At 36.9% G+C, this 24,218-nt stretch overlaps 1 protein-coding gene across 3 annotated transcripts in view; it reads right to left on the minus strand.

The window, feature by feature from the left end:
* LOC149805675 (pleckstrin homology domain-containing family H member 2-like) overlaps nucleotides 1–24,218 on the minus strand; it is a 349,103-nt gene that overhangs the window by 158,660 nt on the left and 166,225 nt on the right. For all 3 annotated transcript variants that reach the window (XR_016419762.1, XM_089950325.1, XM_089950326.1), the window contains one exon: nucleotides 9,843–9,905. Coding sequence is in view for 2 of the 3 variants with exons in the window: in XM_089950325.1 (XP_089806451.1) it covers nucleotides 9,843–9,905 (63 nt within the window). In the remaining variant the exon portion in view is untranslated. The remainder of the gene's footprint in view (nucleotides 1–9,842; nucleotides 9,906–24,218) is intronic.

Raw genomic sequence — 24,218 nt, forward strand, 5'->3', positions numbered from 1 at the left:
AGATCCCATTGTAATCTGCTATTTAAAGTAAATGGACCAAAGTCTCCACTCTCCAAAATGGAGGCCACAGGCAACACAGATTTTTAATAATTTGTAAAATTTGAATGATTTAGCCCAATTATGATTGAGATTTTCTTCATGTTCAAAACAAATAGGTCAATTCTTTAGTCATTTTCTAGCCCTCCAAAAAGGGATGCACACCTGCTCCAATGTTGTAAGCGGGCTTGTGAATTATCCAGGCACAAGTTATTGAGGAAGTAGTGTATATATCTACTTTTATCTATGTGGATCCTGATGCTAAGAATGGCTTCTGCATGAAATCTGAGTTCTTATCACTACATTGACCAAATATTCTCAATTGATGGCATACAAAACAAGGAAGAACCCTTTGTATTTTGAGGTCAAGGTCTGAGTCACATATAGACTAAAATAATTAAAAAATGATTTCCCTAAAACTACTGGAGTTACGTACCACATGCCTTGACTTTACATTCTAGACAGCTTGCATTTGAGACAAGACAACGTGTTATTTTGTGGTCAAAAGATCAAAAGTCAAGGTCAAGAAGGAAAACAGATTACACAAAGTAACATGAGTTCAATGAAACAAACTATGACCAAACTTTGTTGATGGATTGCATTGAAGGCAAGAAATACACCAAAATAATTTTTGGCTCAATAGGTCAAATGCCACTGTCAACACACCTAAAAGAAGAAACGTTTTCTCTGCAACATGAACTGGATCTTATTGTTCTGTCCAGAGAGACACAGATTAACCCTCTGTCTGTAAGAAATTCATGTCCACGTAGACAAATCTTGAGATTGATTGAGCAGATTTCTTTAAGTTTGATATAAGACCAAGCATGGTCACTATGGACCAACAGTAAGAGAGCTATAGTCTGTGGGACTCTGGACTGCCACTGTGGATCAATCAATCATCCAAATATTGGAGCATTGGGATACCCAATTACCTTAAATGGGCTGCGACTACTCCCATGAGCCTCTCTGAGTGCAGAGGCTAGGCTGAATGGCTGATCTTGGATGTGAAAGACCTCCCCATTCAAACAAAATCTAAGGTACTTCTTGTGTCGAGGAAAGATAGGGATGTGAAGGTGTGCATCCTAAATATTGATGGAGACCACCCAATCATTAGCTCTTATGGCAATCCTGATGGAAGTCGTGGTCTCCATCTTGAATTGCTCCTCCAGTAGAAATTTGTTTTGGAAGGAAAGGTAAATAACTAGATGCGACCTTTTCCCCCCTTTTGGGAACCAGGAAAATCTGTGAACAGAAGACTGGAGATTGGTCAGAAGTGAATGCAAGGAAGCGGTGTTGATGGTCTCTACAATCCCGAGTAGCCACAGAGGGTATGAGCTCTCTGAAGATAGTAGCCTAACTGTGCTCTAATATGACCTTTCTTATGCTACGTGTTTAGGCTCTCATAAACAGCAACAAAAAAAGGTGAAAACAACAAGCTTTGAAAAACTTAACAAATAATTTATTTCCCTGGAAAAACAATGTAAATATTAAAGAAAAAAAAGAACTTACAGTTTTAAGAAATCAAATCCAGAAATAATCCAAGAATAATCCACAAATTAAATTTTATAAGCCCTAGAAATGAAATGTTCTAATGAATTCAAGTTCGAGTCCTGACGAAAATTCCAAAATGGAAGGCAATGATGTATACTGTATCCTTTATATTATGGATGTGTCGACAGTTCTTTGTTGAATCACAAACAACATTCTGGTGTTCAAATTTCCGAATAAAATTTCAAGAAATGTCTTTGTCCAAGAATTCTGTGTGAGCACTCAAATATTTCCAGAAAAAAAAGTCAATAATTCCAAAAACATAAAATTTCAACTCAAAAACTGGTCACAAACAAACACTTTCCAGTGTAAAAGCCCAACTGACTAATTTCTCTATAGACAAAGGTTATACAGTCAAAAAAAGATGCCAAATCGATACCCATATGAGGGTCAGGTGATCACATTCCAGAACAGAATAGAAGCTATTTACATGTCCAAAGTCACATATTCCAGTACAGCCACACTCTCACTCTATGTATCCCACAATAAAAATAAATTTAAAAGAAGAAGTTGTTTACTTGATTTTCAATCAAGGTCAGGAACTAGGTTTGCAAAAAGGTACAAAATTCTATTTTTTGGTATTTTCAACTAAACAGTCAGGTCAAACTAATTTCTGGAAAGTATCAAATTCCAGTAAACAAAATTACATTACTTAATGTGTAATGAAATAAAAAGAAAAAGATTTTTTAAACTTACAATTAAATTAAATCAAAAATAAATTAAATCAAATATACATAACACCTTGGAAGTCTCCAGTGCCACATCCTATTGCTAAGGTGAAGAAGCTCTGCTGACTAGGTCATGTACAAAGGCAAAGCATGCCTAAAGTTTCTTGCCACTGCTTCCAACAAAATGTGTGGAGAGCCATTGGCAACAGAGATTCCTCCTTCAGTAAGTTGAGCAAGGTGGCTTAACCAATTCGGCCCCGATCCCGTCTGTAGGCGTTATGAGGCTGTACCCTACTTCAAAGCTCTGCAGCATCAAGGCCATTTAAGATACACCAACGTGGGTGGTATTCAAAAAAAGCAGACAGATATAGTTCTAAAATGACATCAAATAATCTGGAAGTTCTAGTTGCACTACAAAATACAGAGAGAAAAACCTCATTTTTTGGACCCGTTTTTTTTTCACCTAAAATTTGCTCAAGATTGGAATGCAATTTTGGGTCTGGATTTTAGACCTTTTGGCTGCAGATCTAAGGCATACCAGTCTTAACTGCACACAGACAGGTGAACCTTTGCAAAAACTAGGATAAGGTGGGCATTTGAAATAAATTGCGGTCTCCATATGAAAATGATGGGTCCATTAAGCAAAAAAAAATTTAAAAAATAATTAAAAAAAACAACTTTTACCCTTCTGCACATGCGCAAGCAAAATAACCAATGGAAAATGATGTTTCTAATACAACTAGGCATTATTCTCATGGAAAATCTGTTGAAAACCGCTGTATTACGATGTATTCAGAAATAGCCCCCCAAAATGTCTTTCCCACGCAAATTTCAGGCAAAAACGACAAAAACCTCTGGGGCCGAATGAGTTAAAAGAGGTCAGCATATGAGGCTATGATCAATACTGACCTAATTATTTGTTCTAATGTTTCCAATGTTTTTACTGGGAGGAGAGCCCAGATCCCTTGCTTGAACTGATTCAGCATCAAAAGTGGGAGTATATTAGTGGGCCAGCAAGAAGCATGAACCCTGTAGCTAGAAGCAGCTACCATGGTTCACAACATAAACGAGGGGACAGACCTCTCACTACATTTTCTAGCAAATTCTTGGCATGGATGCTGTCAGATCTGGTTAAATTCTGTTCTGCAGTTTTTAAAAAAATTAAAACTTTTTTTTATTTAGAAATGGAAGCCATATTTGACAGCCTATATACATCACTTGTTAAAAGAAAGCCCTCTATGCTTGGGAGCCTTTTCATCAAATTTGGTAAAATTCTGCTGTTATTTTGAGAGATACAAAGTCAATAATAGTTGGATTTTTCTGAGCATTTTTAAGTAGCTGTGGCTGTATTTTTTTGGTGACAGGTCAGCATTATTGGTATCAAACACCAAGTCTTCAAGTCAAGATGCACTCTACCAAGCTTAAACCAGTGTTTTCATTATTTTTCAGCAATTTTGTTTAATTGCTTTTAAGCAACATTGCTAACTTCAATGACAGAGTGGCATCATTTGCACAAACAAAATATGAAAGATCTCTAAGCTAGGAATCTTCTTGTCAAATTTGTTCAAATTTTACTCCGCTTTTTGTGAAAAGTCATTTAAAGATTTTTCTTCATTTACAGTAGTAACATCAGCTATAATTTAAAGTAGATCAACATCAGCTGTGTAAAACTGAAATCCCTCTATGTCAGGATGCTTTCTGTAAAATTTGGTTAAATTAATTTCAGCAGTTTATTTGATATCATTTATGTCCTTCTGCATTCATGCGTGTGTGTGATTAGGATTTTTAACGTAGCTTTAACAATTTTTCAGTCATACTGCTACGATGTCTGCAGTGTGGCAATTTATAGTGATGTCCAGCACAACGGGGCATCATGATGCAGACATGTAGCATGATGTCGCACCCAGTCACATTATCCTGACACATGACTGACCAGTCCTAACATTAACCTCTTAATGCTAGTGCCAAGCGAGGCAGCTGTTAGTACCATTTTTGTAAGTCTTTGGTATGACTCGACCGGGGATTGAACCCACGACCTCCCGCATCTGAGGCAGATTCTCTAACCACTAGGCCACCTTCTGCATTTATAGTAGAGGCCCCGAGTGGCCGAGTGGTCTAAAGCACTCTCCGTTACGAATCACTGCCATCTCACCTCTGCCTGCGTTGGTTCGAGTCTAGGATTCGGCTAATGTGGGTATGTGAGAAAGCTTGCCAGTAGCTTCTCGTGGGTTGGTGGTTCTTCCTGGAGTTTTCCCGGGTTCTTCCTCCACCATTAATACTGGCCGCCATGCATAGCCTATCGTGTGCTGAAAAATGGCGTTAAACCCCACAACAACAACAGCATTTATAGTAACATGTTTAAGAGATTGATTCGCAGCAGTTTTGCAAATCTGAAAGCCCTAAATGCCAGGATGCTGTCTCTAACATTTGTTCTAATTATGTTAACTTGCTTTAACTGCTGTTCAAAGGCTTTTCATTTTTCAGTAATAGACAAAACTGATGATGGATCAGTTTTGTTAAAACAAATTTGAAATTTCTCTTTTCTGGATGCTTCATATCAAGTCATATTCAACAATTTTAATAAGATGCTGCTTATAGTTTTTTTTCTATCTCTAGTAATGGCAGCTACATTTTATGGCAGATTTGCATAATTTGTACAAACTTGATGCTTTTCATTCCAGGATGCTTTTAGTCAAGTTTGGTCAACTTCTACTCAACAGTTTTGGAAACATTGTTTGAAGGTTTTCATATTTTCAGTTGTTAAAAGGTTTTCATATTTTCAGTAATAGTGACCATATATGAAGGCTGGTCAACATCATATTTCTAACTCTGAAACGACTTCATGCCAGGACGCTTTTGTTAAATATGTCCAAATTCTGTTCTGTGATTTATGAAGTTTGGGAAGTCTTTTTTTTTTTTTTTGTAACTGTGGCTTTTCTTTTATCAGTAATACCTTGATGATATCCTTCATGGATTCCAGTCAGTACCTTATTGTTCCCAATGAATGCCCAAAACCCTGCAATTTACTAAGTGTGATTCTAGGTTTTTTCCGCGAGATAAAATTACAATACAAAAAAATCACTGTGGGATCATGGATGGTTTTCCCCACTGTGATGCCTTCAGGTTAGCATAAAATCCTGTCATTTTATTCTCAATGGGATCCTGGGATCCACAGGATCGCACTGGGAAAACCAGTTGGGATACATAAGATCACATCATATCTTCCCCTGGTGTAAAGCCTTCTGGGATTAAAAGAAAATGGGGAGGTACTCTTAGTAGAACACCAAAGAACAATATTAACAGTCAAGTGGTTCATGCTCTTGGCTTGAGAGCGGCACTATGTCAGAAATACTAAAAATAAGCACCCCCATTTCAGCTAGCTATATACACAAGTACTATTTTCAAGTTGAAACACAAATATAACTGCCATCAAAGATAACTACTCAGGATCCCTCTTTCATCCAGTACCTACCAGAGAGTCATTTATAACTGCATGGTTCGTTGTGATAGAATCTTCATTGGTATTATGCTATGATCTAGCAGTTCTGGGCCCATTAGGCTAAATTTAAATATATTTTACTGATTTTTATGGTATAGCTCTACGCATATAGATAGATATGGTATTGTCTGGCAGCAAAAGGTATTAGTTTACTGTCTTTAGTTCTCAGGTGCAATATGCATTAAAACCTTAATGGCAGTATCAACAACTGGGGTCAAGTAGTTCATGCTCTTCATGGGTGGGACAAAATGTCTGAAACAATCAAAATAACCACAACTTTTGCAGGGTAGTCATAGGTATATGAGTGCTATAATTTTTATTTCAAACACACAAAAAATCCAGTTTTATTTATTATCAGAATTAAATGAACTCAAAACTGTCAAATTTTCATAGATGTTTGATGATTATGATGAAAGCAGCAGAAGAAATCTGTAATGTACAGATGTCATTCTGAGTATCATGGAATGAAAATATTCCAGTCATATTCTGGTGGCTTACTAGCTGTGTGTAAATGTTTCCGACAATACAGAATTATTTGAATTGAGAGGCCCATCAAATTTAAGGAACTCCAGTTTCTGCATGTCATGACCAGGAAGTTAATACATCAATAAACATCATTATCATTGTCTGCATGAACATAAAGTGAGAGACAACCTGATAGGAACTCATGTAACCCTTTAAATGCCAAGAATGCCAATCTTTAATTCTTAATGGAGTCACTGTCAAAGCTTCATATGGCTAACTGGTAATTTTAATAATAAAACAAGAGTCCCTTGAAGCAACTAACACTCTACTGAATTTTCAAACTAAGACCATTTCTGCTTTTAAACTACCAAGCACTGAACCGTCTTTAATATTCTTGAGCACAACAAGGTTGTATAATTAGCTCCTGCTGCAGCCAATATATATTATTAGATGCAAGATCATTACCTATTTCATTACAACCAAGTAGACATCATTAAAAGTCTTTTAGTGAAAATCACATGCCAAAATAACCATCAATCTAGGCAGAGTAACAACAACATTTTCAGGATGGCTGCCATGATGGCCACATTGTATGTCAGATAGCACTATTTTCATTTAGGACCAACTAAGCATCATAAGAAGCCTTGTGGTAAAAACCCAATTAGTAGCAATAACAACATTTTCAAATCAACCATACTGAAAATTACATATCATAAGAAGTCTCCTGGTGAAAACTGCATATCAATACGAGCAGCCATCTAGAAGGAGTAGTGATAATAAGATTTCCAAGATGGTCGCTGTGGTGACCATATCAGAGGTCATATTAGCAAAAAATATGACCAACTAGATGTCTTAAGAAGTCTTCTGGTGAAAACCACATGTTGACCATTCCTTTCTGATTAAGTATCAGTACCAAGATTTTCAAGATGGCCACTGTATCTGTCATATTGGATATTTGAGCAACACAATTTTTACTCAGGTTCAACTAGATCTTTGGATGAACAAGCGTAAAGTTTCATGGCAATCCTCAAAGAAGTTCAGGAACAGCAATAACAAACCTGTGCTAACAAATGGACGTATAACGGACAAAAGGACATTCCATAATCTATTCAGGTCAAGGGCCAGCAGAGCTAAAAATCAAGAAATGTGTTTTAAGAATCACATTCTATGTTGTTCTGCCAGACAACCCACCTCCCAAAGGGAAGCTGTCAATATTAATAATAATAATAATGATAATAATAATAATAATAATAATAATAATAATAATAATAATTATAGTAATAGTAATAATACTTTATTTTTAGAGGGTGACGTTTAGTGAAGCACTGTTTTTCCTTAAGGCTGCATAAGAAGAAAGTTTCTGCATCATAAAAGATAACAAACAACTATTTACTTTCATACGACTTAAGCAATATCAATACAAAATTGTATTCTAATCTATTAGTAGTACATAATCATAACATCTCTTCTTAAATACTGTTAAATTTTCTTAAGATTTTAATGCTACTGAAGCTTGTTTCACAGAACTGTACCAGAGTATTGGAAACGTTTCTTAAATTGCTCTGTTCTTGGTTCTTATGGATGACTGTTTCTGTGTGTGATAAAGTACTGCATAAGTCCCTAATGCTCAAATGGCATAATCCCATTCCCCAATAAGCCCCAATCAGAAGCATGACCCAACAATATCAATATCACAGTACAAAGGGAACTAAATGATAATGTTGTATATATACTACAAATAGGGTGCAACCTGAATGCAAAATTTCCTCTTTAATTCTTGACCCAATGAGAGCATACAATGAAAGCATGTCTTTTGAGACAACAAAGGGTCTCTCAAGACAGCTGGTTTGTACACTCATACGTAACAAGCGCCATGTTGGTTGTACCGGTTATTTCTAAAGGACTGTCACATGGAGGGGGAAGTGTGTGATACTACCTTTCAAAGAATAAAGACAAAACTTACACAAAGGCAGCAAACCCCATATTGTGACAATGCCATTGGATGCAAAAGAAATGTATGTGACAGCAGAGAAATTACCAGTGAATACCAAAAACTTGATTTCATGCAACCACCTAACCAATCAGGGTTGGTAAATGCCTTTCCACAACTAGATAATTGATAAAAGCATCTCATTGCTCAGCTGCAAAATGACACTTTATAGGCACTTGTTTCTGAAAGATAACCATGGAAATCAACAGGCTTACATAATCATTACAAGTTATTTAAAATTAAAGAGTAAATCTGAGCTCCCTCTTAAGATGCACTTAATAAATACAGTACATTTTGTTTATTACATCGGCTAAATTAAAGTTTCACCAGTTTAGGAGTAATCAGGCCTTTCTATCTCAATTTTTCCTGACACAGGAGGTCTGCTATTTTCTGGAAGCAGCATTGCATTTGTGACATGTAACCAGCACTTCCTGATATTGCTGTTAACTATATTCAAAATGGTCTGGCCCCTACACTGTTCAAGTCCTGACTTGGATACATAGATCAAAATTGAAAAATACAGGATCTGGAATGGTCAGAAGTCAAGTTTTATTTATGGTGATCAGAAGTCATGTTTTATTTATGGAGGGTACAATGAGAGACAGAGAGATAGAGAGAGACTGAGAGAGAGACTACATTTTCAGTAGCAAATTATTGAGTTGAAAATTTTCAACAATAAAAAACACTTATAGAATGAGCTTTTGTTATCTATGAACTTAATCTGTCTTTGATCACTGAAACTTTGAATCTATCATGTGATGCAAATTAAACAGGTCACATAATGTCATTGATGAATATGGAATTGATTTGTAAAATACATTCCAACACCATTGGACACAAGCTTATTCGCATTCCTAAAGCAAATACAATTCATGCAGAACTTACCCATTTCAAAATTTCTATTGTTTTTTAAATCTTTTATCTGTTGCTGATGGTTACAGGAGCTCGACTGATAAAACTGGATCTTTCTCTTGCAATTTTCAATAAAGTATGAATGAAGAAGAAATCTTGTGCATAAAGTCTTGTTTAAATTACATCCATCTTTTTAATTATACATGGGCAAAATTTTGATAGATACAAAGGTAGAAGAGCAATCTGGTGAATGTAGACATCCCAGCCTTTATCAGCAGCAAGATGCGCTGGGGGCCCCGACTGGCGGACTGGTTTAAAACACTCAATGTTCCGGATCACTGCCATCACACCTCTGTCTGTGTGGGTTCAAATCTCAGGCTCAGCTAGCGTGGGTAGGTGAGAAAGCCCGCCAGTAACTTCTCCTGGGTCGGTGATTTTTTTCTGGGGTTTACCATGGTTCTTCCTCTACCAGTTACACTGGCCGCCATGTATAGCCTATCTAAATGGCGTTAAACCCTACAACAACAATAATAAAAACAAGATGTTCTGGTATGAAGTTATATGAAGAGAAAGTCTTGGATTACCTGGATAGAGCCAACATGGCACAGTGCAATGCAAATTAAATCTGTACCTGTACCTGGATGATCTGATTAGTAAAACCTTTGCAAACTGGTACAGTAGCTTAGAATTTAATGATTATTAAGACATTGGTAACACATCTGCAGTTTGGATTTTCCATTTAATGAAGGTTACAGGTCTTATCAGGTTCATTATGAACACTCACCTTTCCTTCCGCGTTTTCAGCTCTCAGTTCAGCATTGACTCTCTTTTCTTCAAGATCTTTCATCTGAAAATTGAGATCATTTGCTATATTAATTGTAATAAATCGGCTAGATATTGATTTTCTTTCTAAATGACCAGGCGCAATACTTTCTTCACTCAGTATTATCTTATTCTCCTATTCTTGTAGCAGCATTGTATGTGCACAGAAGAAAACGTTACTTTTTATTGTAATATACATTGTTCACTCTGATAACGAGATCAATACAAATGACTAAAAGGCTGTGCCATATTACTGCATAACAAGAGAACCAAGTGGACCTGACATTGCCTGCCTGGATGACATCTGTATACCATGAGCAGTTAGAATAAAATCTGGTTTTGTACAAAGCTAAGGGTTAAGTGAATACCAAAGTTTCCTAAACATTTATTTGTGAAAAAATTTAAATAGAATTATTCAAAAAGTTGACAAAGCTATGAAAACCATCCATTTTTCATTGTCTCCTTTGGTATCTACTGACATGACACAAAGTGCAAAAAACACAATTAAGGGATTTTGGTAAAGATGTTAGTTGGACTCTGCCAACTTAACGTATTATAACAGAATGGTAACCAATCAGCAATTGGATAAGATCCCAGTGTTTGAAAGGTTCCCCCAAGCATTACAAATTTAGCCTATCAATGATTCAGGGGGGTTGATAAACCAAATAAATGTCTCATGGCAGCACAACTATGATTTACTGAGCTACTGCATGTATATCATAAACATTAAATCTGTAAAAATAAATTTCAAATAATTTTTAAACATGTCTAAGAAAAGTCTGCAAAGTAAAAGAACCCCAAACCTATACCAGTCACATAAATCAGTAGTGATGGAAGGTGCGACTCAGAGTGATTAAAAACTATCCTTTCGGGCTGAATACAGACTAAGTAAAGAAAGGTAGCAACTCTTGATTATTTATTCAGTTAAATGCAAGGAATATCTCAACAAAATTCTAATGGAAGTGATTTGTTAACACTTAAAATTTCAGACATGTGGCCAATTGAATTTATCTTAATTGAATCTGCCAGTGGGTATACTGGTTCAAGTACAAAGGCTCTGTTGACATTGATATGACCTATTCTATACCATGATCTTTATCAACTTGCCATACTAATATAAAATGTAATATTTTCATAAGTGCCTGAAAGACAATGAATATAATTAACAATGTTATTAGCAATGTGACTATTCAGAGGTTTAACACTATGATTATTTAACGAGTTGATTACTTAATGAGTTTTAGCAGGTCTGAAGTTGTTCCCTTGTGAACAAATTCAACTTTGCGTTCACAAGTTTATATTTCACCTTGTTGTTGTTGTTGTTGTTAGGTTTAATGCCATTTTTCAGCACACGATAGGCTATACATGGCAGCCAGTATTAATGGTGGAGGAAGAACCCGGGAAAACCCTGGAAAGAACCACCGACTCACGAGAAGCTACTGGCAAGCTTTCTCACATACCAACATTGGCCGAATCCAAGACTCGAACCCACGCAGACAGAGGTGAGATGACAGTGAAAGCGCTTTAGACCACTCGGGGCCCCATTTCACCTTGTTGTTTGTTTGTTGTACAAAATGCTGCCAATCTCCTTAAGAACAAGAAGCAAACAGCTATCTGAATACATATCTTCTAACAGAATATTCACACAAAAGAAAATGTATTTTCGTTCAAATGGTCAGTTATCATTTCAACTTTTTTAGGATGGTTCAGCTGAAATTTCTTACAATGCTGTTAATTGCATGTGTCCTGAAAATAACTGTTTCAAGGTTCCTTGAGTTTTCTCAATCTTCATCCATCATTTATAGCATGTTTGTGTATTATTCTACCTCATGGTGGCCATATTTCACACTGAATCAAAATCATCTGTACAAACTCTGAAAGCCCTTTATGCCAGGGTGCACTGTGCCAAAATTTGGTTAAAATTGTTCGAGTTATTTTTGATAAGTTTAAAATAGCTATTATTGGTGAATGCACAACACACAACGGATGCAGGGCTGTAACATAATCTTAGCTATCCCTCATGAGTTAAAAACACAAAAAGGAAGGTTCTCAATGATGCAATAAATTTTACTGATTACATGGGATCAATGACTAAATTCAATTATACAAGGAGCGGCAATGTACTGCGGGAATTCATACCAAAGATTTGCTATATAACCTGCATGTATCACTTTTCTTTGAAGACAATAATTTATATTAATCTCTCACTACAAGAAATTAATGTCAACTAAGGTGAAGCTCTGGTTGACATTGATTTTCAATGGGTGACAGTTCTCTTTCATCCACTTTTAAATGTAACTCTTGTGAAGCAAACAAAGTTCAAAATCTTCTGGAAGTATATTATTTGCAAATGTAATTAACATGATATTATGTATACAACATAAACATCAGTCTACATCATACACATAAAAGCTATATGTGCTGAGGTTTACATCATTGTAGACACAATACAAAAAATCTCTACCAATGCATCTTTCTGATCCATCAGGACCTATTAACTCTCACATTTTGCTTCTACATGTGTGTTGATCCACATGAGCAGGCTAATTAAACAAAATAAAAAATGTTGTCAAGGTTTCAACAAAATTCCATTGGTCATTGCCCATGCCTTTCTGAAGTTGAAACACTACTGTCACATGACCTACATATGCCTAAAGGTGTTACTGTCAGCCTAAAACTATATTAAAATACTGTTACATTATTTTACAATATCATCATGACAACATCATGATTGTTATGTCAGCAATTAATAATTCTCTTTAAAGCATACGTATGATCTCTGCCTGGTCAAGTGCTGAGGCCGTTGTTACTGCTAATGGAAAATTCCACTGTTATTCTTTGTAAATGGACAGAAAGTCACAGGACAAAATGTCACAGAGGACACATAGGACAGAAAGACACAATCTAAATTATCATAGTAATGGTGTACATGTAGGACATAAAGTCCCATTATGTATCTGTTACTATTAATGATCACAAATGAAGTGAAGGCTTCACAGGAAAAGGCAAATTGTTTAGCAATTAAGTCTTAAGGGAAAACTGTCGTTGTTGTTGTAGGGTTTAACGCCATTTTTCAGCACAAGATAGGCTACAAATGGTGGCTAATATAAATGGAGTTGGAACCCTGGAAAACTCCGGAAGGAACCACCGACCCACAAGAAGCTACTGGCATGTTATCTCACTTAACCCACATTGGCCAGTAAAATTGTAATGGAAACAAATAATATTGAGATCAATGATATTTATTTATGGCTCCTATTTGACATAAAAATGTGAAGTTTATAAGAATATACTTCACAAGTAAAATTTTGGTTTGAATCTATAATTATTTTTCAAACATGTAAATAAAATGAAACCCATTTATGGTGCTACACAGCTTTACTTTCCATGACATCAAATAGGGGCATATGAGCACATAAAAAATGATGAAGAAAATAAAAAAAAGTCTAAGGTTTTTGTCAAAGAAATCCTTCCAAAATAGAAATCGAAACAAGTACCAATAGTGGTTCTTAAAATCTTAAGACAACTGAACAGTTCTATAATATAAATACATGTACTGCCTTTCTTTACTGTACTTTTGCATCATCTTTTCATGGTTGCATTTTTCAATACAGGATGAGATTTTATATTTTATACATGTTTAGGGTTCAAAGATGTTTGTGAATATGTTCCAGGCTTGTTGCTTTAACTTTTAGAATTACTTAATTCTTTAGTGTCAAGCCTAATTCATCACATTGTGTTGTATGTACTGTATAGATTGTGCATAGTGGCTAGAAGACCTCAAGGTAGATTAGTTCTGTAATGAAGTTACATTCTCTAAATAAGTCTTTATTATTATTATTATTATTATTATTATTATTATTATTAAGACCTGCAACATTACAAAATTAACAGAGTGTCTTCACATCTTGTGACTTTTATCCTATTTATCTCATATTATGTGAACAATGAAATTGTGATTTTCTGTCTTACATTCATTATTCTTCCTTTTACCATTGTCTGTAGACTGTTGCTACTTATATCCAAGAAATATATATTGTACTGTACTAACAGTGTATAGACACAGATCTGCAATCACATAAGTCAACAGAGCAAGGTCTATACTGGTTGTTCTCTATTTATCATCCAGTGAACAGTGGGCCCTGATCTATTTGAGCATTACCAGCCAGTTATTTTGTCAACACTACTGTAGATACTGATGAGTCAAGTCAAACCACAAACTGCACAGACCAGATCTGCCATCACATAATGCACCAGCAGATCTAGGTCTGTGCAGTTTGTTAGGTATAATCAGTACAACAAACAACATAGACCCTGATCAGCAGGTGCATTATGCTACTGCAGATCAGGATCTTTGTTCTTTACTCATTGACTTGACTTATAAGTGAGTATGTATGGTATTTTGCAACTCTCCCTTCAGCTTGCTCTGCTTTTTGTTGTTGTTGTTGTGTTAAATGTCATTTTTCAGCACATGATAGGCTATACATGGCAGCCAGTATTAATGGTGGAGGAAGAACCCGGGAAAACCCCGGAAAGAACCACCCACCCATGAGAAGCTGAATCCAAGACTCGAACTGGCACAGACAAAGGTGAGATGGGAGTGATCCGTAATGGAGAGCGCTTTAGACCACTTGGCCACTCGGGGCCCCACTCTGCTTTTTAACTACCTAAATGTCAACCTTCTCTATATGGCTGCTTGTACAATCATAACATTATCATTCTTATGAGAGCTGTCTCAGGAAGCCATGCAGATATAATCAAATCTATTAAGGTGTACACCTTTCTTAGGAAATTGCCTGTTCATCAATTCCCTTACATAGCCATACGTACCAAACTCAGTATCCTGAATTGTTCATTCATCATGATTAACATAGACTATGGTCTAACAAAACATGAACACATTATTGGTGTGTTGGTTTGCTTACTTAAAACAAGAGAATAAGAAAATAATGATGGATGATGTGTGCATATACAGGGGTTAAAGCCAATTTTCATCAATGTTTAACCAGCTGAAGGTCAGGTTTTACATTCTTTGATATTAACTAGACTGTTTATGTTCCAAAGATTGCTGCCAAATGATCCGATTGCATGTAAACATACACTTCTGAAGTAACAGAAGTTGAGATGAAGATATGAAATTTCATTACATCGCATCATATTACTATCTGCAATTTCCTCTGTGAAAAGAATACTATGATGAATACTACATCTACATGCATGCAAACAGAAATAGATAAGATGAAATGAAGATTAGTTTAGACTCTTTCAAAAATGTACGACTCATAAAGAATAAATGGGATTGAACCTTGAAGAAATGAGTATTTACCATATACATGTACATACGTTGGGACAGGGTCACACCTAAAATGATTCAATGTCCTAAATTATTTTCTAAATACTTTTTTTATGCACTGTAAGTTTGTGGATATTTCAGTTATATAATTATATTTCATTGCAAAATGTTTTGGGACACGTGTACTCAGCTGCGAACTTCTTTCATTCCGTGGTTTTTCTGTTCAACTAGAATGACTAGTTAATTAACATCTTAATTACTACTAATCACACAACCTGTTGACTGAATAAATGGCTGAAAAGGTCTACTTAATGGTTCAGTAAATAACTTGGTTCAAATCCACCTGAACACATGTGACATATTGACATCAATAACAACTGCATAGCAAACAACATTTTTTGGAAAAATCATTAGTAATGGTGTCTATTTATGGCAGATCAGCATCATTCGTGTAATCCTGAATGCCATCTATGCCAGGATGCTTTCTGACAAATTTGGCCATATTCTGATCCATGGTTGTTTAGAAAAATTACATGTTCCTATTTTTAAGTCTGTGTGGCCATATCTTGTTGTTGTTGTTGTTGTAGGGTTTAACGCCATTTTTCAGCACACGATAGGCTATACATGGTGGCCAGTATTAATGGTGGAGGAAGAACCCGGGAAATCCCCGGAAAGAACCACCGACCCTCGAGAAGCTACTGGCAAGCTTTCTCACATATCCACATTGGCTGAATCTGAGACTCGAACCCATGCAGACAGAGGTGAGATGGCAGTGATCCATAACGAAGAACGCTTTAGACCACTCGGCCACTTACATCAGAAGTAATATGACCTCTAAAACACAAGGATATAAGACAATCATGATTAGAACCAACAAAAAGACAGCAAACTGTAGTAACAAACGTATATTTTCCTTCATGTACGCGTAACTTAAAGTTTCAATCTCCTTGCAAACAAACTTGGTGCCTTCTGCAAAGCTTGAAATAAGAAAACTGAACAAACTTAAGCAGTTTGTTGTAGATATTTTCTTTTGCAGCAACAGACTAAACAAAATAAATACCATTACAACAATATACAATCTTACATCTTCTATATAAAAAAAAAGGAAACACATCAAAAAATAGAATTAAAGATTAACAATGACTAACCAACAAAACCAAATTTAACAAAGACAATGACTGGTGTAGAAATGCCTCTCACTTTGAGAAGGTATTTGGATGTAATCTGCCATGCACCAACAACATGAAAAGATGTATAAAAAGAGAGAAACCTTAATTCAAAATTATTTTCTTTCAAATTGTTTGTGTTTCTAGGGAACATACCTAAGCACTACAGTAATAAAGGGTTGAAGAAGGAAAATACACATAAAAGCTTTGATATTTCTGAAACAATGATGGGATATTCTTACAATTCTTAATGGGACTGTGGGATATCCACAAATAAAGAAGTGCAGATTCTGGTCATTTTGGAAGTGTGTGCGTGTTTTTAAAAATGGTAAAAATCAGATAGATATTTTTCTCATGACACTTATGCAGTGAAGAGTCTATGCAAGTGTCAAAAGCTCAAGTCACATAACTTTTGTATGGCTTGTAAACATTTCCACTTCAGAAAATGTGAAGTATCACTAGTTATTATCACAAACAGAACTGGAACATAGGGACTTGACAGTTGTTGTCTAGACACCTCCGCTCAACTTCACAACTTACTTGCTCTGTCGCATACTATGGTCTTAGGAAAGATCGTTGTTGTAGGTACAGTAACAGTAGTAAGAGCAGGAGAAGACATCGCCGCTGCTGTCGAAAAAGGGTCATTTTTAAAAAAAATGAGTTTAGTATTCTTTTCAAAACTATCAAATGAAGAAAAATGTATGTTAAATCAGGGCTGGTGGTCAATGACAAAGTAGAAGTGACAGAGAGAATGAGACATCGTAGTCAAGAAGCGTTGTTTTCCGGAGTAGGTACGTGTCCTAACAGCACAGTACCGTCTCTAATTCTCTTGATGACACCAAATGTCGGGGTTTTTATTCTTGCAACATTTTTCTTTCGTGGTAGGATTTGAATCGAAGGGTCATCAAGATGCATGAGGTGTTGAAGATGCACAATTGTCATTTGCATAAGTCAGCACAGGGTTCCTAACTGTTGGACTTTCACTTGCCCTTGTGAAATATACCAAGTCATTGTCACTACAAAAGGTAGATAGGGGTATATATACAGAAAGATCAAACTCGGTTAAATCATTTCTGAATCAGTAATCGAGATGAAACAATCGCACAATTTCAGTGAGTGAGAAGAAGGACAGAGGCAGCAAAGTGACATATCGCCTCACACACAAAAAGAAATGTTTTCTTAAATCGAAGAATTGAGCAAACCTCAACCAACACCTTCCACGTCTGTGACCAGACAGAGAGAGCATATTCCAAAGTCCACATGTATCACCTGAAAGTATTACCACATTCGAGAGACAGAAAAACGCTCCTCTAGAAAATTTAGAAATATGGCCTACATGCACACAGTGAAGTTTAAAGACTTCAAGTTTGATGTACTGTTGGAGAAAACAGAACTGTTCATCACCAATTTGTGGGATTCTTTGTTAACCTCAACGAAACGATGATGCCAATCCAAATCTAGACGATCGCTTGACACTTTCCAATGATCACAACAGTTTGAAGTCCCCTATTTGGATCGAGTTTACCAGCCCATCATAACTGCCACCTTCTAAAATCATTGACAAGATTCAACACGTGCAAAAATCCAATGAAAAGTTTCACATCACTGACAGAAAAGCAACACTGCACATGACCCACGTTTCTCTTCCCCAAGGGACAGGATGCAAAAAGGTGTTATTGGTAGACAACCTTTGCAGCACCAAAAAGAGCCTCGTCCAAATTATCAACCCTCAAGACCAGATTTGTTTAACCTGTGCCATCGTCATGGGATGAACATATGCTGACAAGAACGACATGGCAGAAATGACAACAGGACTGAGCCAAACAACGAAGAGAAGCAGAACTCCTGTTACATCAAGTAGGACAATCCAAAGGCACACCCTGTGGCATTCCTGAAATGCAAAATTTGCAAGACATCTTAGCTCCACGCTACACCTTGAAAGTTCACCCTCAATAAGAAGGTGGACCTCTGTTGTTATGAGGCAAAAATTTCAAAGACAGAAAATACATTCACATCTATCATCATGATGAACATTTTGATACCATTACCAGTATCACCGGATTTCTGGGATACAGATATTACTCTGAGAAATGTGACTATGGTTATAACAATCGAGAGCAACACAAGCATTGTGGATCAAAATGTGAGGGATGTTTGGCGTCTAAACCCTATCTTGACAAAGGACAAGAATGAGTGCACTTTTGTCAGTCCAACCTGTTACCAACAACATTTGAAGATGCAAGGTTCACAGCGGAAAAGTGTTTGTCAACTCCTGAGATTGTGCCCTACTTGTGGACAAAGCATACTTACCAATAATGCCAAGGTTCACATATGTTCAGGAAAGAAACGATGTCACATTTGTCTCCAAATCATGGACTTGGAACACAAATGCTTCATTCAAAAATACCATTCCAAACATCAAAAGGAAGATGACCAGAAGAAGGCAATTTCATCTTATTCAATTTTGAAAGCAGGCAAGAGACCAGTATTTACATTCCTAGTTTCTGTGTGGCTCATCGAGCGTGCGAGAAGTGCATCCAAGAGCCTATCTTTAGTCATTGCCCTCACTGCAGCAAGATTCCTGGAAGACGTGACAAAATCTTTCGGGGACCGAACACACAAGCCGATTTTGCTCGATGGATGTTAGACTCTATCAACAAGACGTGGAACCAAGAGGACATCGAACATTACAGAAATTGTCATCACCATGCCATGGAAATGGCTCACAATTTCTCGGGATATGATGGACAGTTTTTTCTCAGAAACTATATGGAGCAAAGTAACGAACATCCTAAAGTGACTTTGAACAGATTCAAAATCATCTACATGCAAGTGGGACAAGCACGATTTTATAGATTTGATGAGTTACTTGGCCATGGCTTTGAGTCGAATGCCTACAACATTTGGAATGACAGAAATGACCAAAGGATATTTTCTGCACTTTTTCAATACTGAAGCCAATCAACATGCCATTCTACCCCATTTGTCTGAGGCTCACTGCTACAACCCTGACAATATGCACACCAAACAACAAGAAGCTTTCTACGCTTGGTACCACACTCACACCTCAGACCCTTCGACTTTCTGGAAGAAATGTTAAAGTATTTTTGTTCTGACGTGGACATTTTATGGTGTTCCTGTGGAAAATCTCGAGAATTCTTCAAGGAACACAGATGGATCGATCCTTTAAATGAAACCTGTACCATCGCCAAAGCGTGTTCCTTAGTGTACCACCAACAATTCATTCCCCAAAACACCCTGGCTGTCATAAGCCCTCAAACAACTAACTTTGTCAGACGTCAATACTCAGTGAAAGCCCTATGCTGGCTACATTACTTGTGTGACAAGGAAGACAAACAGAAACAACATGCCCAAAACAGAGGAGGTGAAAAGACCATCGGAACATATTCAGTGGATGGCTGGGACTTAGAAAAAACTCAGATCGTGTACAAGTTTAACGGATGCTTATTTCACGGATCTCCCATCTCTTACCCTCAGCATGACACCAAAAATTTTTACAATGGACCATGGAAGACTTGTACCAGGCCACTTGTCAGCAGCTTTGAAGTTAGAATAGCAAGGATACCAAGTGGTGGAAATGTGGGAACATAAGTACAATCACCATTTGAAAACCAATCCCGAGTTTAAACGCATTGTGGAAAGTTACAAGTTGGTGGTTTCACTGAACCCACAGTATAGTTTGTACGGAGGACAGATGAATGCCACCTTTTTGATGTACCATACAGATGAGGAGAAAGAAGAAATCAAATATTTGGACGTGTGTCCGCTGTATCCTTATGTGTGCAAATATTGTCTCTTTCTTGCAGGGCATGCACATATGCTGATGGAACATATCGACCTGGACAACATTCGACAATACGAAGGATTGATCAAGTGCAAAGACTTGCCTCCCACGGACTTGTAACATCCCGTTTTATCTCACCATTGCCAAGGAAAACTTGTTTCCCTTGTGCCATACTTGCGTCTAAATATGCAACCAAGACCAACCTTGTCAATAAACCCAGGAAGAATGCGCCTTGACAGGAACGAGGGTCAGCATGGAATTGTTTAAAGCTCTGGACCTGGGATACCAACTGTTAGAAGTGTATGAAATTTACCACTTTCCCAAGACAGAAAAATACAAGAGCAATGAGACTCAGAAAGGCATTTTCGCAAACTATGTGGATGCCTTTCTGAAACTGAAACAAGAAGCCAGCGGTTATCCAATCTGGTGCCAGACTCACGAAGACCAAAAGAAATTCAAAGAGAAATACTGGGAGCAGGAAGGCATCACTTTAGACCACATGGGGAAAAACAAGGGAAGGTGAGCATTTGCCAAAGTATTGCTAAATTGCTTGTAGGTTAAAATGGCACAATGACCATGTTTACCCAAGACAGAGTATTTGACAGAACCTTCCCGCTACTTTCAGACGATTCATGACAAAACCAAATACATGAAACACATGGACGCCATTCATGAGGACTTGATCTTAGTCAATTATGAAGAAGAACTGGACTTTATAGAAGCAATTGAATTTGGAAATGTCATCATTGCAGCTTACATGGCAGCTCGTTTAAAATTGTACGAAGCTTTATAACTGTTAGGAGATTGCATCCTGTACTTTGACACAGACAGTTGCATCTACATCGATTGCCTGGGTCGAAGGAGACCATTTAAGAGCCTGGACTGATGAGCACCCCAATGACAAGATTCTAAGTTTTTCTAGTGGCGGTTCTAAAAATTATGTATACAAATACCGGGAAAAATAAGAAGAAGCGCACACCATGTGTAAAGTGAAAGGATTGACTCTCAATTATCACACCAGTCGAGTGGTGAACTTTGGAGTATTGAAAGAAGCCTTGCAGTCTGGAGAGGATTGAAATGTTAGAGTGACCACCTAGAACCTTACAAGATTGTACATCTCCCACACACCAAATTGTCAGTTGACCTTTGGAAAAAGAGTACCAAATCATGTACCAGAAGTGAGTGTGGCTTCCCAAATGACTTCACTTTACCAAATGGTCACATCGATATTGGTCAGAATATAAAAAGGCACCATGTCAAAGCTCGATAGTTGATTGTAACTACCAACATCAATTGAGAAAGAAGAATCCTTTCAATCAGCAAGTATTGAGCGAAAGACTCAAGTCCAACAAGAAACTCGAGTGCAGTGCTTTGCCTCATGATCACACCACCAATCCAATGCCACATCTTAGTTGTTTATGTACTAACGCCATGGAAAACTATGTGCAACCAGTGGGACTTCCAGACTACAAGACTTTACCTTATGGACACAATGATATCACCCAGTACAGAAAGGGACAACTTCCAAGAACGACACTTCATTGCAAGGACAAGTGACGATAAAGATGGATCACTCTACGCAGATGAAAAAAGAGAAGGAACAAACATCATTGACCTCTTTCACCACCATACCATCACAGCAAAGTGTATCGAAGAAGGGAAAGGATTCAGTAGACCTAAAGGAGTATTTTAGCATCCAAATGACTCAGACAGCAAAATCGAGAAAATTTAGGACAACAACTTACATATACACGGTGAAATTTAAAGACTTTGCGTCTGATGTTCCAGCCAAGGAAGCAGCCGGTTTCATTACAGAACATCACCTCTGTCTGCGTGGGTTCGAGTCTCAGGATCGGCCAATGTGGATATGTGAGAAAGCTTGCCGGTAGGTTCTCGTGGGTCGGTGGTTCTTTCCGGGGTTTTCCCGGGTTCTTCCTCCACCATTAATACTGGCCGCCATGTATAGCCTATCTTGTGCTGAAAAATGGCGTTAAACCCTATAACAACAACAACAATCATTACAGACCTACTTGACTCACTGCAAGAGGAACTCAAACATCAGTGTCAAGTCAAAGATCAAGGTCATTTGAGCCTATCTATGTATCACAACAGTCTGAACTCTTCTGTATGTCTTAGGTTTAGTACACCTGCAGAATTAACTTCTTCCACACTACTGAGGGCATTTGAAGACATGCAGACAATAAGAGAAAAATCTGACATCACTGATGGAAAAGTGACCATACGTTGTACCTCCATGGGAAGAAGACAATGAATATACTTGATCTGCTTATCGATAAATGTACCTCACACGATGCATATACCAACAGATCTACCGATGACAGGGAGTATGTGATGGGAAACATCTATGCTGGGACACAAGTGGTAGCTGACTAGATTTTAAACAACGTGAGTGATGGATGTAGAGAGAAACATGAACTTTGTCCTATTTGATTGTTTGTTGTTTTGTTTTAGCTTTTTTATTAAAAATTAATATTAATTGTAGTATGAAAAGTGCCATTCTTTTATGAAATGCATATACATTGTATATAAAGTAAGGTCTTTTTAGAAGGCATGAACTTTAATTTTTAAAAGTAGTTTACTAGAACCAAGAAATCAATAACATGTGAACAGGTTTGTTCCGTGTCCAAATATTTATGTATTAAATGGATAGTGATTAGACCAAAAGCACAGGCCAGAGAGCCCATATATATAACTGAATATAATGTTTTGTACCCATAAAATAAACTTTTCTTATTGGAGTCTCTATTCTGTCTGTGAGTCTCTCTTTTGGAACATCTCTTTTCTCTGTTTGTCCCTATCAACCCTTTGTCCCTACAAGCACATTTTACAGTTTTGACCCTATAAACCACATAATGTTACCAATGTTCAATTTACATTGACCTCTAGGTGACATTTGCATGTTAAATTCCTACTGATGCAAATTTTGATATACCCATTTTTAATGTCAAGGTCTCATTGATGCTCAAGTGGCCCAATCCCTTGTCGCTTTGTTCAATTTGCCATTCACTCCATGTTACATTTCCCCCATGTAAAATTCCTCTTGATGCCAAAGTGGTCCACAATCTGTTTGATTGGGATTTCCATTGATGCTAAAGTGGCCCACCCTACTGTTTGCATCTATGGCAAGCTTTCTTATATACACACATTGGTCAAGACTTGAACTCATGCAGACAGAGGTTGTTGTTGTTGCTGTTGTTGTTGAAGGGTTTAATACCGACCCACGAGAAGCTACTGGCAAGCTTTCTCACATACCCACATTAGCCGAATCCGAGACTCGAATCCACACAGAGACAGGTGAGATGGCAGTGATCCGTAAAGGAGAGTGCTTTAGACCACTTGGCCACTCAGGCCCCTGCTGACAGATGTATGATGTGTGGGTGATCAGTAAAGGCATGTGCCTCAGACCACTCAGCCAACCAGGGCCCCAAAATCTAATGGCAGAATATAATTCCTTTTCTATTCATGATCACTCATACTTTCATATGCATACTGTTCTAAATAATCTCTATCATATTTTCTAAGAATACTTTTCATTATTTTTCCTTACAATAGAATTAATAATATCTGAAACATTATTTGAGGAATTACTGTTTTATTGTAATCCCCTTTTAAAAGCAGTTTCTACTATTATTTCATGTTCTATGATTAGTGGACACTATTCAGTGGAGATAACTACCACCTAGATTAATGATTTACATAAATTTGAGTTGTGTCCCTTGAGATAAACTTTCCTAAAATGTACTTTGTTACTAATTTAAGACCATAACATTGGTTACAATTATTAGCAACAGAAACTACATTTGGTAAGAGAGAATGGACACCATGCCATAAGCATTGGGGGGATTTAAGGAATCAAAATCTCTACACGACAAAAATGATTATTTTTCCCTTCCAAGACACATATTAAATAGAGCATCTTCGTTACCATCTAATAACCAATAAACAGACTCTCACATGATACTGAAGCAAGAACTGTTAAATAAATTTAACCTAAAAAAAAAAAAATCTTGATAACTTAAATGCCAGTAAAATAACAAAGATCACAGTACATCT

Source organism: Sinohyriopsis cumingii, chromosome 2 (assembly GCF_028554795.1).
Source record: "Sinohyriopsis cumingii isolate HCF-2022 chromosome 2, ASM2855479v2, whole genome shotgun sequence".
Classification (NCBI taxonomy): Eukaryota; Metazoa; Mollusca; class Bivalvia; order Unionida; family Unionidae; genus Sinohyriopsis; species Sinohyriopsis cumingii.